This window comes from Labeo rohita, unplaced genomic scaffold (genome assembly GCF_022985175.1).
Source record: "Labeo rohita strain BAU-BD-2019 unplaced genomic scaffold, IGBB_LRoh.1.0 scaffold_184, whole genome shotgun sequence".
NCBI classification, from domain to species: domain Eukaryota; kingdom Metazoa; phylum Chordata; class Actinopteri; order Cypriniformes; family Cyprinidae; genus Labeo; species Labeo rohita.
The window spans coordinates 3,983-21,223 of NW_026128044.1; the positions used below are offsets into that span (position 1 = coordinate 3,983).

The following is a 17,241-nucleotide window of genomic DNA, read 5'->3' on the forward strand; positions in this document are numbered from 1 at the left end:
ATATGTCACAACAAATGTTATGACACAAAACCTTATTGGCTTTACATTTTTAAAATTATAACAGCAAGATTTAACCAACTTCTGAAATGCCTGAATGCATTTCTAAAACTTTGTGACTTGTGACTCGCATGTTTTCATTAGGCAAAAAATATTCAAAGCTGTGGTTTATTGAAGCACATTTAGTTGATACAGCTACAACATTAGTTTGAATGTCCGCTGAGGAAAGCAATATCTTTGTTGCAAGTTACATCTGTTAAGGTTGATTTTAGATGACAGCGCTGCTCAGTGCATTTGCTGGCTGCGTCTTCTGTGTCAAGCTGTTGAAAGTAAAAATAACTTCCTTCAACAGTGTTTTAGTCTCTTTCAATATAAAAGAGGCCCTATTTTAACGATCTAAGTGCATGGCGCAGGTGCACTTAAGGCATGTCCGGATCCACCTTTGCTAGTTCAATGACGAAAAAAAAAACAGTCAGTTGACCATTTTAGTAGGGTTCTTCAGGACGATGTGGTTTTAAATAGAACTGTTACTATGTGTAAAGAACCTTTAAAACACATCTTTTTTAGAGTGTAGCTATTTATATTATGTGAACATTAAAGGGTCCAAACACCAAGAATTCCCTATTGTGTGTCTGTTCAGAGTTTCTCATTCTGATCTAAAAGTGCCTGAACATCAAAAACAGTAAAGCAAATTCAGACAAGTGTACAGACACCTGCATGACTCTACAGTACACTCATTTACATTTATTCCTGTAAGAACATCAACTTGTCTTATGGTTTTGATCTTTGCCTGTTCAGAATCAAATGCACAATATTTTATACCCAGCCTTTTTAAGAATAAACCAGATTTATTTCTGCTGAGACAAAGAATATTCATCTCAAGAGCTGCTGCTCACAGAATCACATTCAACTATTTCTAAAGATATGGTTATCATACATACAATTCTTTACGCATGAGACAGAAGTAGCCACACCAGCCTAAAGAGATACTTAAAACACAGAATGAATACAGAAAACTCATATGGCACTCTTCAGATGCAAAAGCCTCTAAGTCCATCTGAAATTTTTCTTTAAAATAATCATTTTTATCAGGCTCCTATGTAAGTTTCTACTGGTACTTCTGATTGGGCTGAGGCTGGGATTTAGTGAGTTTGAAGTAAAAGTATTTGATGGATGTATACTATGTGTCAAGAGTATTACTCAGTATCATTATCTCATTTTTGACCAAAGTGGCTTTTACAGGGTTTTGCATCTGAACTCTTCACATTATCTCACGATGAAACTGAAAAAAAAAGGGCAAAGGTGAGTAAATATGGTGCCTTTATGACCCCTTGAATGTCTCATAATTTTGCAGTTACTAAATAACAAAGTACAGGTTGAAAGAGTTTGTAAAGGCAGTTCTGACTGGTGAGCCTCTTAAAATGGAGCAAACAGACCCACAGAATATCAACAGAAAACACATAAGTATTTGTCATCTTAAATTAAAGGTCTGTGTATCCATTCACTAATATCTGCTGCAGATGAAATTGAGTTTGTCAGTTTCAGGAAGGCTGATCCAGCGCTGACCACTTCCAGACTGAACTGCTCCAGATCTCACTGTGTGTTCACAGTCCTCCTCTGATGTGCCGTTCCCTGGAGCCCAGTTCTGATAGCACACAGTCTCTCCACTCACCCAGAACCAGATTCCCACAGTGCAGGAGTGACGTAAACCCAACCACACCGCCGCAGTAGTCGCCCGTTTAACCACGTTCATCACGCGATGCTGAATCTCTTCTGAATGGACTGAGACCAGATCCATATGATTCTCTCTGCAGTGTCTCAGAGCTTCAGTCCACGTCAGATTCTCATTGATCACAATCAGTTTATCTGGAAACGAAACAAACAAGCAGAAACTTGAGAGAGACTGATCAAAAACAAAACATGCAAAACAAACACTGGATGAATTTTTCATGTCAGACATGTAGCGTTAACTTTAAAAGATCTGGAGCTGGTGGATGGATTGTGTGTTTTGTGAGGATCTACTCACCTTCATGACACACAAAAGGAAATTGATTGCTACAGGAGATGTCATACCATTGTCCCTGATTGTTTGGAACAATCACTGTACAGTTTTCATTACCTCCAACATTATTAGGTTCAGTATTGTACCAGTATCTGAATGAGGAGTCACTCTGATCTGACCACTGCCATGAGTCTCTGACTCTGAACAGGCCGATCCAGACATCAGATCCAGATAAACTTTTATTACTAATGAACTGGTTAACCTGTTGACTCTCATTCTGGTTTCTCACACTGACCAGATCAGTGTGATTCTGTCTGCAGTAACTCTGAGCATCTCTCCAATTCATCGCCTGATTGACAAAGATGAGTCCTGTGTTCACTTTAAGAAAAACAAAAAATAATGCTTAAGTGTCTCTCAAACACTTACACTATAAATAGATCCTTTAATGGCAATGTGATGAGCTTATACTGTAGTTGAGTTTATAATTGAATTGCTTTAGTGAGTATAATAGTGAGTAATTTATACCATTACAGATTGTAATATGGTGTTGTACATGTGTATTTCTATCTTGTGAAAATCTAAATATATATGTAAAGCATGAGTGTTTGAAGAAGCATGAGAGAGAGAAAAGAAAAAAAATGTGTGTGTGTGTGAGACAGTAAAATAAAAGAGAAATAAATAAACAAGTAAATAATATTTGCATTAATGTACAAATGATTTTAAACTTCATCTAAAGAATCTTCAGAACTTAATTAATAAATTAATCTAATTTTAGTTACAGTTTTAATTACATCACCAGTTGTCTATGCTTATTTACTCTTTTTTTCTGTCAATAAACTTTTTTTTTTTGCCCTGCATCACAATTTGTTTTCAAATTTCCTTTTATGTTGGTCCCTATAAGTTGGGTCGTTACAGTGACCAAATAATGTTAACTTTGATCTAAAGGATCCTGAGAACGTTTAAGAAATGTTGAAGTTATTTCCTCACTCAGCCCATTAGCGATTTTAGCTTGTTTTAATTTTGCCCCTACACTGTTATGATTATACAGAGTCCCCTATGGAGCCCCCAGAGAATCAAACTCTTGCACCTGTGTTTCCAATTAGCCTGTGTATTTAAGTTCCTGTCTTTGCACCTTGTCACTGTCGGGTCTACTTGTTGTGTCTGTGTCTGCTAAGCCTCTTTTGTGGATTATCCCTTGTGTTTGTTTATTAAAGACTGTTTAATGTTTCTGTGTTCCTGAGGCAGCGTATCATAACATCGTATCTGTTCTCAGATAAAATGACAACAAGAACACATAATCATCTCTGTCAGCATGCTCCTCTTCTGTGCTTGTTTACACTGGTTTTCGAAACAGCGGCACCTCTCTGTCCTTTTTGTCCAACAGCAGTTGTTGTGGCCACGTGATGTAATGCTCAATCTTGTTTGACGGCCTGTGTTTTACTTTGTTAAACTGAAAAGATTTGTTGGACTGGGTGGGAAAAAAGCATTCACTTTTTCTGTGCACGGATGTTCACGGTCTATGTGGAAGCATCCTTAGGAATGTGTTGTTTTATTCCATTGCATCATAATGTCCGATATTCGTTTCCCATTTTCACGCTCTGTGAAAAGTCTAGCACTTGTTGTCGAGTCTCAGCCAAATAGCTTGTGCGAAGTGCTGAATCTTTTGTAATATATTTTGGAAAAATAGCAGAAAAAACTTTGCGCCCACATAGTGACAGAAAACTGTTTAATCTGTAAGTTCATGAAAACGTAATTGTGGTGCAAGTAATGCCTCTGATGCGGTGGTAATAATGGGAAAAAAAAAACAATTGCTGGTCAAAAAACGTAAAATATTTGAACTTGATTTTAGTAAAATGTTAATAATATAGTGATACATGCAATGATGCAAATAAATGTAGCTAATCTGTAGGCCTATACATTTATGTGGTAACACTATGTACCACAATTTCATTAGCTCATGTTAGCTAATGTATTAACTAATATCCCTGATAGCGCAGACAGATCTCAGAAGCCAGTGTTTGATCATCTGCAATACGTCGTTTCCTATCAGTTGTCAAATAGACGTCTATTAGATGTCTTTAAGATGTTTATGATTTAGAATGCATGCAAAACTGACATTTTACAGACGTCTTCCAGATGTTTGTTAACAGCAGATGCTTTCCAGATAAAGTGATCTTTAACGGACATCTTGCAGACGTACATGTGCTATCTGGGATGAGTGAACAATGAACCATACATTTATTACAGTGTTTATTAATCTTTGTTGTTGCAAATCAATGAAAATACAGTTGTTCATTGGTAGTTCATGTTAATTCACAGCGCATTAATGTTAACAAACACAACCTGTGATTTAATAATGCATTAGTAAATGATGAAATTAACACTAAAATTGAATTTTTAAAAATAGCTTAGATGTCATAAACTAATTTTGCCATGTTACTGTAGCTTAGCTTGCTATATTTCACAGGGGGTATAGCTTCAGTGTAGTGAAGTTAAATTTAAAGGAGAGGTCCGGTGTGATATTGACCTAAAGTGTATTGAATCATGATACCGAGTGTGAACTAACCTTGCATATCTCATCTCGGCTTGTCCACTCCAGTCCGAAATCTGGGGTCAGTTAGCCGATGCTAACAACAGGTTGTCGATGAGAGTAAATGGGGCATCGGGCTAGCCATGTAAATAAATCACTGTTTTACACCATTTACGAGGCACAAAGTAGCTCCACACTTCATTGGTAGACTTCCAAGGGCCCTGGCATTTAAAACGAGACATTGAGAACTCAGAATAACCACCGGTAGTTTATTTACAAGAAGACTTATACAAACAGTACCTGCAAGAAAATGACGGGCCGCCGCCATCTTCAATGTAGTCACGATAAGTTGAGTGTCGAGCAGGAACGAAACTACAACCTGATAAGTCACGTGAGTCCTCGCGTTTGTTTTGGACTGGAGTTAGTGCAGACAGTTGGCAATTGCAAGGATGTCGGACGATGAAGCTACTGAGTTTTATGAAGACGAGGATGAAACATTTGAGTTTGATGGGCGTCCTTATTTATTTACTTATTTACTCACGTGACTTATCAGGTTGTAGTTTCGTTCCTGCTCGACACTCAACTTATCGTGACTACATTGAAGATGGCGGCGGCCCGTCATTTTCTTGCAGGTACTGTTTGTATAAGTCTTCTTGTAAATAAACTACCGGTGGTTATTCTGAGTTCTCAATGTCTCGTTTTAAATGCCAGGGCCCTTGGAAGTCTACCAATGAAGTGTGGAGCTACTTTGTGCCTCGTAAATGGTGTAAAACAGTGATTTATTTACATGGCTAGCCCGATGCCCCATTTACTCTCATCGACAACCTGTTGTTAGCATCGGCTAACTGACCCCAGATTTCGGACTGGAGTGGACAAGCCGAGATGAGATATGCAAGGTTAGTTCACACTCGGTATCATGATTCAATACACTTTAGGTCAATATCACACCGGACCTCTCCTTTAATGAAGAGTAACTGTTAGCTTGGCATCTCACCACCCCATCAGCAAGATGTTAGGAGTCACTGGATCCGGATCAGCAATGTCCAAAGAGGTGTAGCCATTGGGCTTGGAGATGAGGATGTCCTCTATCTCGATGCAGACAGTTCTCAGTATTTCTTCTGTAACGTCTGGGTGTCAATGGTAACTTGAAATGCAGCCTTCAAGTAGCTTATTTCTCTCTCCCAAAAACCACCGAAACGGGGTGCACTGGGTGGATTGAAGATAAATCTCATCTGTTGGTTAGTGAGTTGGACTTGGAACTCAGGGTGAAGGCACTGAATAACACTTTTAGTTCCCTTTCTCCTCCTTTGAAGTTGGTCTGCACATCTTGAAATAAGTGACCGTAAAGTCATCAAGAAGGAATCTGTGTCCATACTGATGAGGATGTCAGTGTGAACTGTACGTGAAGTCATGCATTTAAAGATGATTCCCCATCTTCTCTCAGGTCTACGCCCCATCTTTATGATTGTGGTGTCAAGTACGGTTGATGGATCCTAACAGGTGAGACGTCTGCCACTGTAGGGGCATGTGGTTGTCCTGCCATTTCTGACACTCTGGACACTGTTGGTCATTTTGGAGTCTGCATAATGGCATTTTCTAAGGTTTAAAGAGGTTTCATGTATACTGACAGTGACACTTGATGGCCGAGTTTGGTACCGCATGCTAGCGTTAGCTAGTCATCTTTTTTTTCTCACTTGTGTTGCTCTTAGAAAAAAAAGTGCTGGAGATCTGTTTGTCTTTTGCTAGGGATGTGACGAGATCTTGTGGGATCTCGCGAGATCCGAAGTGGTGATATCCTCATAAAACATTCTGCAGTGTTTACATTAGAGCTGCACTATTAATCCTTAAAAGATAGAAATCTCGATTCAAACACCCACGCAATCTTATTCCTGAATGACATCGATTCAGCTCTGTCTATTAGGACTGTTTCACATCGCGAGTGCCAGTGGAGCGTGAGAAGCAGGTTTTGTCGCTGCCCATGTTAATGAATCAGAGGGTCGGGGTAAATGTGAACGCAGAAAGAGCAACACAAACAGTCTTTTCAACCACATTATAATCATTATTTCTGTGTTACAGACATTTAAACAACAGAAGTACTGGGATAAAAGTTTATAGTTTGGGTATAAACACATTGTCTAGAGTAGCGATCAAAACGAAAGTATCTTAACACTTGTATGTATAGTAACACTTATCCTCTTCCGCCAGGAGGTGGCGACAACCGCCCGTTTAAAAAAAAAGTATGTCATTAAATCATTCATTCAGGAGATTTCAAAGTCAAAGTCTTACCCTGCATCCCAATGTGCATACCCACCATATCTGCCCTAAATAGTATTGAAAATTACCACTATTACACAGAATTTAGGATGAATAGTCTGCACATTGGACAAAAAGTGAGACACTGACTTTGTTTTGATTTTGTTTAAATAAATATATATATTTTTTAAAAGACTTAAGCAATGAACAGTTTGTCAGAACCACTAGTAAATTATGTTATTTGTTTAGTTTTCTAATCTTTTTTTTCCAGAATAGTGAGAGAATCATGGTCTCCAATTTATTAAAAACAACTGTGTAGCACCCTCTTCCCCCTCAGGGTGGCTTGCCTGAGCACTTAGGACGGGCACACGGGTTCGTAAAGGATAGTCTCTCGACTGAATAAACCAAGGAACCTCTCTTAAACCTCAGATTTGAGAATAACAAGGTTAACTATCAAATGCCCTAATGTGTCACATGGGTTCAACAAAGTAGGGTGGGTCAGATTTAACTTTTACTCGGGTTATATTGATACTTTCCCTTCACCAGGAATGAATTACAGAGATTGCTTAAAGTAATACTGTGACAGTGTTTATTTAACCAATGAAATTAAATAAAAGGAAAATAAAATAACTAATGAAAAATTACAAATGTCATAGCAATCAAACTACATTGGGTTCCCCAACCACTGTATTAGAGGCTTCGTCTGACAACCCCTTTTTACGGTGCAGCTCAAATGCACCCTTCAGACACTTTGAACGTACTCACAGGTTAAATGGAAATATAATTAGAAACCTTTCCTTACGCTATAGATTCAAATTTCACTGTAACCGATAAATAACTTATTCACGTGGGCCCACTCACACACACACACATATGCACAAACAATTCCTCCCACCCCTGTTGCAGGCCTGTACCTGTCACAGTTCTGTCTGTGTATTTGGTTTCTCCCATTGTCTCCCCCTGTCATCCTGTTAACTTTGGTTTTGCCCTCGTTATTCTTTTATCCCCGTCACCTGTATTTCATTATTAGTTAACCTTTATAAGTCTGCCCTTTTCTTGAGTTTCCTGTCGGTCCTTAATGTTTGTTTGGTTTTCAGCGTGTATAACATTAAAATAAATGTTATATCGTACGTCGTATCCAGTCTTTCATCCAGCACCAGCAGCAACCGTAACAGAAGGACCGACCAGGCCGGTTTTTTCCCCGGTGTTTTCCCCTGCGTTTGTTTTTTCCGTCTTTTTCTCAGTGTTTTGTTTTTGACAACACCCGTGATTATCTCTCCCTTTCAGAACACTCCCACTTCCCGGATAGCAGCCTCTGCAAGTTCTACTTCATTGGACTAAACACCACCACCAAGGCGCTGCTATCCGGGGAGGGTCCTCAAGAGAGCCTACCGGATTACATCGAGTGGGTGCTGGCGTCCTGTGGATCGTCATGGACTGTCGACATCGTCGAGAAGTACGTCAGCCCCACTCAAGACCCAAAGCCCAGCCAACCTTCACCCCGACACGCGGAGTATGAGCCCGAGCCCACCGCGGATGACGAGCCAGAGCCATGAGCGACAGAGTCAAAGATCGCCACAGAGCCAGAGCCATACACATCCGATCAGGTGCGAGAGCCGGCTACAACTACCACGACGGGGGAGTGCAAGATGGAGCAAGTGAGGGCTATGGAGAGCCCTGCCCACTGCACCACTGCTGGGGGTGAGCTGGAGAATGACTCTGGGAATTTAATTGACTTTTCTACAGAAGCTCTAGAAAATAACTCTGGGGATTTAATAGACTTCTTTACGGAAATATCTACCTGTCACGTTATACCTGCCTGGATGGAATCCCCACCCACCCTCCCTCTTCTGCCTATGTCAACATCTGTCTGCGCACCGCTGTCCCCTGACAGCTCCTCTGCTCACCCTCAGTCTTCCACCTGTGCAGTGGGCTCGCCGCGGGTCTGCCAGCTTCCATCGGCGTCAGGGCTGGAGGATCCCTCATCTCCGCCTCCAGCCTCAGAGTCCAGAACTCCGCCTCGGCCCTCCGACCCTGCGGCTCCACCACGGCTCTCAGCGCCCTTGTCTCCATCGTCGCCCATCGGTCCACCAGCTCCACCGGGCTCCCTCGTCTTTTTGGCTCCGCCCTGGTCAGTCGTCGTCCCTCCGTCACCTCAGGACTCTGTTCCTCCGGCTGCGCCTCGTCACTCCATCCCACCGGCTCCTAAGGACTCCTCCCTCCCTCCGGCACAGCCTCCATCCTCTGTCGCTCCGGCTCCGCCTCGGACCTCCGGATCTCCGCCTACGCCTTGGTCGCCAGAGCCTAGGGCTCCGCCTTGGCCCTCCGGATCCTCGGTGTCGCCCTGGATCAGCGGCTCCGCCTCCGTCGGTCGGCCCCCTGGAGTCGTCAGTCTTTCCTCCACCATGGCTCCTCCCTCCGTCGGCTCCACCGTGGGTCGTCATCATGGCTGCAGTCTGGGTCTTTCTCAGCCTCTCCTGCTCCGGGTCCACCTGTTTTCCCCTTGGCTCCTCCCACCATCGTCACCTCCTTGGACTGTCTTGTTTTCCCTTAGGACTCTATTTTTTTTTTGTCCCCCTCCCGGGTTCCGTCCTCTGCCGAAGCCTCCTTCCTCATAGACTCTGGTTTTTCTGTTTTTTCGCCCCCTAGTCTGTTTTGTTTTGTTTTCTACGGCGCGAGGACGTGCCTATGCGGAGGAGGGCGTAATGTCACAGTTCTGTCTGTGTATTTGGTTTCTCCCATTGTCTCCCCCTGTCATCCTGTTAACTTTGGTTTTGCCCTTGTTATTCTGTTATCCCCGTCACCTGTATTTCATTATTAGTTACCCTTTATAAGTCTGCCCTATTCTTGAGTTTCCTGTCGGTCCTTTTTTTTTTCTGTCGGTTTGGTTTTCAGCGTGTGTGGATGCTTCTCTGTTCCTGCTTGTTTTCTCTAAAAAGTCATTAAAATAAATGTTATATCGTACGTCGTATCCAGTCTTTCATCCAGCACCAGCAGGAACCGTAACAGTACCGTTGCTGGTGATCGTTGTGGCCGGGAAATAAACAAAAGAATCGGCCCCTTCACTCCAAAGAGCTAACAAAATTAGAACGGAGGTACCTTTAATACAAGATGGCGCCCTGAGCACACGTATGTTTGTCAGGTCCACAATCCCAAACTGTTTATGTAGTAGTTTTTGTGAAACCTAAGAGAATTTTTTAAGAAAGTGTCTTGACTTGATTTTTGAAAACAACAATGGGAGGTTCTCAAAAGAGAAAAAGTGCAAAGAAGTCCGGGAAAACACTGCTGAGTACTCCTACTGACTCTGCTAGTAACGTTGACAGCTGTCTACAAGCAATGAGTCTCGTGATAATGCTTCTGCAACTGAGGTATTGAAGGACAACCTGCACGATTATTGTGAGCAAAATTATGATTCTGAGATTATGCTGCTGGAGGAGATAATTCCGCCACTTCCCGACACTCCGTGCAATTCTCCGGCTGGTAAACTTAGGACAACAGATAAAGTAGATGCAGCAAGTATTTCTACACAACTCTCCGAGCTCTCAGAGTTGGTGAAAAACAGATCAGATGGATTGGAAAAGTTGATTGGTGAAAACTTGCGGATGATCAAAGACATGAAAGAAGAGATCGGCAGGAATACGGCACAAATTTCTGGAGTGATGGAAACTATCGAGTTCATCTGCAGCGAGGTGAAAGATTTGAAAGAAAGAGTTGATCTTATTGACTCACGCACAAAGAAAGAAGAGATTATTTCCATTGAGCAAGAAAAACGCCTGGCTCATCTGGAAGCTTACACTCGTAGATGGAACTTGAGAGTCCAGAGAAAGAAAGAGAAAATGCCCGTCAGGAAGTTATCAGTGTGTGCCAACGCCTACTTCCACAATTTAAGGATAAATTCCCCGATGTCGTTGATGTGGCACATCGCCTTGGAACCCACAGAATAAAGGCCGTGGGATTATCTTCCAATTCACCTCGCGCTTTTACCGGGATGCTGTTTGGCGTGCCGCCAAAGATGCTGACTTTCTGACTGAGAATTGCCTGAAAATCACGGAAGATCTGTCACCGGCTGATAGAGCGAGGAGGAGTAAGTTATGGCCTGCAGTCGAAAAAGCCCGAAATAAGAACAAACGGGCTTTCTTCGTCGGTGGACGCGCATTTGTAGATGGTACGGAAATGTTTCCTCCTGACTGAAAGTTAATGGATTTGACTGGATCCACCCTGATCGCATTTGCTGAGATGATCTTGGGATTGATGTGTGGACTACAGCATCTTTAGGACTTTACTTTGATCCAGCTTTTTCCTCTTTTCTCTCCCCCCATTTTTGACGTTATTGTATTTGAATGGTTCATTTAATTCTGGCTATATAAAGGGATTGTTGTCCTCATTCCTTTTTATTAAGTATCTGACCAGTTAGGTTCTCTTTTACAGTGATACTTAATCTTTATACTTGTTCTTAGGTCTTGTTCTATTTTTGATCATTGTTATTTATTTTTTTTCCTTGTTTTTTTTCTTACTATGTTCTTGTCTATTATTTCTTTAAATTGTAGAGGGCTGCGTAATATTCTTAAGCGTAAGGCAGTTTTTTTGTATCTTAAACGTTTTAACACAGACCTTTGCTTTCTGCAAGAATCTCATTCAACTGTACAAGATGTCAATTTATGGAGGTCACAATGGGGCTTAGAAATATGGACGTCTCATGGAAATAAACATTCTGTTGGAGTTTGTATTTTAATGTAGTTTATTTTATTTTATTGGTAAGATTTTGTCTACTGATTGTGATGTTAATGGTCACTACATTTTACTTGCTTTACAGTCTGCAAATTTGACATTGTTATTGCCAATATTTATGGGTATAACTCACCAAAAGATAGCAAGGTTTTCTTTGATAAATTAGGAATACGTTTAATTCATATGTTATCTAAATTCCCAAACTCTTCCTTAATTCTCGGTGGTGGTTTTAATGTAGTTTTAAATAATACCTTAGATAGATGGCCCCCTCAACCTACTAATGCTAACTCTGACTACTTGTTATTCTTTATGCAAAAAATTTCAGTTGTCGATATGTGGCGAGAAACACATCCCATGCAAAGAATGTATACCTGGAACAATAATTCACTTTCTAGCCAATCCCGACTGGATTTTTGGCTAACCTCAGTAGAATTATCAAATATAAAGACCGATATATTTCCCTCTCTGTTTTCTGATCATAAAGCCATTTTCATCTGTGTTTCAATTGTGTCTTCTACTTCCTTGAGTAAAAGGCCCTCATATTGGAAACTTAATTTTTCAATTCTTCAACATAATGAAGTTCAAATTAAACTTGACAACCTAATTTCCTTTTATTGGGATACAGCTAATAAAGAGAATACATTTTGCAGTAATTGGGAACTTCTTAAATTTGAAATTGGGAAGTATTGTCGAACATATTGTAGTTCATTAGCAAAAATTAGAAAAAATAATGAAGATCAAATTATGGCTAGAATTACTGCTTTATCATATAAACAAATGGAAGATCTTACTGACTCAGAGAGAACTGAGCTTATAGATCAGAAACATCAATTAGAAGACATATATAAACAGAAATCTGAGGGTGCCTTCATCGGATCTCGTCGGAATTGGTTAGAGGAGGGTGAGCAGAATTCTGCCTATTTCTTTAGGCTGGAAAGGCAACGAGTTAAAAATTCTATTCTGCAATTGTGTATTGATGGGAAAGTAACTGATGACTTTAAGGTAATTGCAGATTTTTGTGCCGGATTTTATAAGAATTTATATTCCTCTAAATTTTGTCAGGAATCAGCCACTGAATTTTTTGATTCCTTATCGCACATTAAAAAAATTAGTGATGAAGATTGTAGTCTATGTGATGCATCTGTTAGTCTTTCAGAAATTGCTGACTCAATCGGTAATCTAAAAAGTAACAAATCCCCCGGTACCGATGGGCTATCTGCAGAGATTTATAAAGCGTTTAATCAAAAATTGTCTCCTTTCTTACATAAAATGTTTTTAGAGAGTATTGAAAAAACAACACTTCCTCCCTCTCTATGTCAGGGGCTAATAACTTTAATTCCCAAGTCCAATAGAGATCCTCTTTTAACTGAAAATTGGCGCCCGATTTCTTTATTGAATACTGATTATAAAATTATTGCCTTAGTCTTAGCAAAGAGATTAAAATCTATTCTTAATAATATAATTGATGAGTGCCAATCAGGTTTTATACCCCAGAGACATATATCTAATAATATACGCCTGATTTTAGATTTGCTGGATTACTCAGATCTTATTTCCACTGACAGTTTTATCCTCTTTCTTGACTACTACAAAACATTTGATTGTTTAGAACATGATTTTATGTTACAGGCTTTGCACAGACTTGGTTTTGGTAGTTGTTTTTTTTGCAATTGTGTTAAAATGCTTTATCATAATGGGAATAGCTCTATCAGACTTACTAATGGCACTTCTCCTAGATTTTCTTTAAAACGTGGTGTAAGGCAAGGTTGTCTTACATTGTCTTATCTCCCCATATCTTTATCTAATAGCGACACAATTTTTATGTTTACATATTAAAGCGAGTCCTGTGAAGGGAATTTCTATTGCTGGAACGGAATTAATTATTAGCCAACTGGCAGATGATACTGCGTTGTTTCTAAGAGATTCCTCTCAGATCCCAGTTGCTTTAACATCTCTTTTATCTTTCTCAAATGCTTCTGGCCTTCTGCTTAATATAAATAAATGCGAGTTACTTCCGATTAAAAAATGTGCTGCAACCTCTATCTGCAATATTCCCATCAAAGAGGATGTCACGTATTTAGGAATCAAAATAATAAAAGATACTAAACTAAGATGTCAGGAGAATTTTAACCCAGTTATATAAATTAATCTTTGGTTATTAAGAGATTTATCACTGAAAGGCAGGACTTTGCTTACTAAAGCAGAAGGTATCTCTAGATTATCCTATGCTGCTCATTCTTTATATGTTGATAAACCTACCAGTAAAATGATTGACGTGATGTTGCTCAAATTTCTTTGGAAAAATAAGACTCATTATATTAGAAAATCAGTTATTTTAAATTCTTATACTAAGGGTGGCTTAAATTTTATTGACTTTGATTCTCTTAATAATACCTTAAAAATTAATTGGCTAAAACGCTTTTTCCACAATCAGTCTTCTATTTGGAGTATAATCCCACGATATTTTCTCAATTAGGAGGTATACATTTTTTATTAATGTGCAATTATTCTATTAGTAAACTTCCTATCAAACTTTCCCGTTTTCATCAACAAATGCTTTTGGCTTGGAAGCTTATTTATAAGCATAATTTCTCGCCACACAGTTTTTTTTATTTGGAACAATTGTAATATTTTACATAAGAGGAAATCTTTGTTTCTTGAAAACTGGTTCAGTAATGGAGTGATGTTAGTGAATCAATTATTTGACAATGATGGCAATCTGTACAGTTATTCTGATTTTATTTTAAGATGTCACTTTTCCATATCTAGGAAAGAATTTAATACAGTTTTAAAGGCCATCTCTTCGGAAATTTGTATGCTCTTTAGAAATATTAACAGTGGCTCATCGATTTCTGTTTACCCTCCTAGTCCTGATTCCACTGTGGTTGGTTCTATTTGTTTCTCTGTTCAAAAATCCAATAACAAAATCAGGTCTTTATTTTTGGACCTTGTTATTTCAAATCCTTCCTCCATTTCTTATTGGAACAACCTTTTTGATGGCATTAAATGGCCGTATGTTTGGTCACTCCCTCAGAATTTTTTTTTTAACAAATAAAGTTCAAGAAATATTCTATAAAATAATTCACAGATTTTATCCAGTCAAGCAGTTTTTGCAGAAATTCAAAAGTGACATCGATACGGCTTGTTCTTTCTGTGAAATTTCTTCTGAATCTGTAGCTCATTTGTTTTGGGAGTGTCCTTTTGTTCAGTCCTTTTGGAATAATGTTAATGCTTTGATTGTCCAAAATGTTTTTTATGATTTTTTCTTTATGTTATAGACACATTCTTTTTGGGTTTTATACTAAAAAGCAGAGTTTATTTAATGCGAGTTTTTGTATAAATCTCCTGTTGTTTATTGGAAAGTTTTATGTCCATAAATGTAAATATACTAAATGTAAGCCCCACTTTAACATCTTCATACAAGAACTGAAGTTGTATTTAAATACAATTTCAACATCTATTAACAAGAAAGCTGTAAAAACATCTAGAATTTGTGCCATGTTTAATATTCTTCCTTAATATACTTGTATTTCTATTTGTATGCCCTCCTCTCTTCTTCCTTTTTATTTATTTTCATTGTATTTATTTATTTATTTTTTTTTGACTTGTCTCTATTTCTTAAGAATTGTGTCTGTTATATTACTTTTTCTGTTAATCTTTGATCCATAATTTGTTTATTATTGAAAGATTGCTTGTATCCTTTGTACATACTATTTGTTTTGTTCGCACTGTATCCTTTGTTGTTCTTTATTGCAAAAAAAAAAAAAAAAAAAAAACATTAGCCAGCGATCTGCTGGATTAACTAGTCACTGTTCGTCTCTCAAAAGCTAATCAAATTAAAGAAATCAGTCCTATTCGGATTAATCGGGATGTTAGCCCCTCATACACATGCAATGCGCTTGCACACTTCCCCTCTCCCGATTTCCCCCGTTTGCATGACAACCCAGCCTCTGTACAAAACTCCTGTTCTTAAAGAAACAGCTAACCATATAGTTTATACTAAAGAAAATTGAAATAAGTATCTTTTTAAGTATCTTTAAATAAGTATCTTTTTTTTCCTCTACCTTCTTCCCATTTGGGGAGGGGAAATACTGGGGGTTACAACTGGGATTCTCAATTTATCCAGAACCGTGATAAACCATAGGTGTTTGTACTTACTGTTATTGCAGATGAAAGGCTTGGTTTCACTACATGGAAAATCATGCCATTGTCCACCTCTCATCATAGCACAATAATCTCTGCCTTCTGGTTGTGAATGTTCCCAGTCCAGATAGACCACAGGTTCACCTGAAGACCACTGCCACTGATCACGACCCGTCTTCTGCAGCCCAATCCAGACATGCTGAAGACCTTCAACATCCATACTCTTCTTCAGCTCATTCATGTCGTTCATGTTGTCAGTGGTGGCCAGATCTGTGTATTTCTCTCTGCAGTATCTCTGAGCTTCAGTCCAGGTCTTCATCTCATTTATAAAGTGATACTGACGCTGAACACATTCAGATATGGAGCAGAGAGCTGTGAAAGAGAGGCTTTGCTTCAACACTTTTCATAACAGGATCAAACCTAATAAAAATCTAGAAACCATAAATAAAACCACAAACACACTCACCAATGAGAAGAAGAGTGAAATATAGAATTTGGTCCATTTCTGTGGAAGATACACATTGAAAAACATAAGTATCACACAAATTCGTTTTAGTGTAAAAAAAATGACTTCAGTGATAATCAAAAATCAATTTTAACAGGAGCAAAAATGCACCGTGCAAATAAAGACAAAATATCTCAAAAGTCTAATTCTAGTTGAACATATAAGTTGTTTTTACTTTAGCGGTTGTGTGTTTCTGTCTGTAGCTTGAAACTACAGTATGTGATTATTATACCTGCTCTCTTCCGTCCTTTTGCATCACATCACTTGTTTATTACTCTAAAACAAAAGGCCTTTTCACGTCAACAGGAAGTGTGTTAATTTGAATGTGGTAGAGACTGCAGGTCTGTATGTTCCATAATGAAGTATCGCATTTCCATAACAGCTTCACAGAAAAAATACACTTCAACATTTGCATTTTTTTCTTCTCTCATTTCTTGTTTTCCACATTTTCACCTTGGAAACCAACAGCATGTTCCTGAATCCCAAACTAAGCATAATATTGTCACAAAATTTGAACATATACTGTGTCTCCATTAGTACAGTATCTGCTGTGTTTTGAGGACTATGAGCACAATGTAATGACACGAGTCCAGAGGTGTCATTCCCATGTGAGGGGGCACTTGCACAAGATTAGTAGCCTAATTTTTTTTTTTAAATTCACATTAACTTTAATTGTTAAATTCACATGAAATATATAAACAGTCATATTAAAAACCCTAACTGTAATGACCGTATTAAACCGAAACAAAAAAAACAAAAAACAAAAAAAAAAAAAAAAAACAGAGTTCACGCAGACTTAGACGAGCATTTGAGGTTAAAAAGTACATATATTGTCAGATTGTTTAGAGCTATTTAAAGCCGAATTTAAGCTGCATTTTGGAAGTTCAAACTTGGGGGCACCACTGAAGTCCACTATATGGAGAGAAATCCTGAAATGTTTTCCTCAGAAAACATAATTTCTTACCGACTGAAGAAAGAAAGACACAAACATCTTAGATGACAAGGGGGTCAGTACATTATCTGTCAATTTTTGTTCTGGAAGTGAACTTCTCCTTTGAAGGTGAGAATCGAGATATTTCATGA

The 17,241-nt window shown here is 38.8% G+C and overlaps 1 protein-coding gene across 2 annotated transcripts; it reads right to left on the reverse strand.

The window, feature by feature from the left end:
• Window positions 1–1,335: 1,335 nt before the first annotated feature.
• On the reverse strand, window positions 1,336–16,369 carry LOC127158991 (macrophage mannose receptor 1). 2 transcript variants are annotated; one of them, XM_051101945.1, is made up of 5 exons: window positions 16,334–16,369; window positions 16,120–16,158; window positions 15,669–16,025; window positions 2,024–2,377; window positions 1,336–1,863 (listed from the first exon to the last, which is right to left on the reverse strand). In XM_051101945.1, the coding sequence occupies exons 2-5, from the start codon at window positions 16,154–16,156 to the stop codon at window positions 1,502–1,504; spliced, it is 1,110 nt and encodes a 369-aa protein (XP_050957902.1). In that variant the 5' UTR covers window positions 16,157–16,158; window positions 16,334–16,369; the 3' UTR covers window positions 1,336–1,501. The 2 variants fall into 2 exon arrangements, with proteins under 2 accessions (XP_050957902.1, XP_050957903.1); XM_051101946.1 differs by lacking the exon at window positions 16,334–16,369 and having other exon boundaries at window positions 1,336–1,889; window positions 2,020–2,377; window positions 16,120–16,192.
• Window positions 16,370–17,241: the final 872 nt, after the last annotated feature.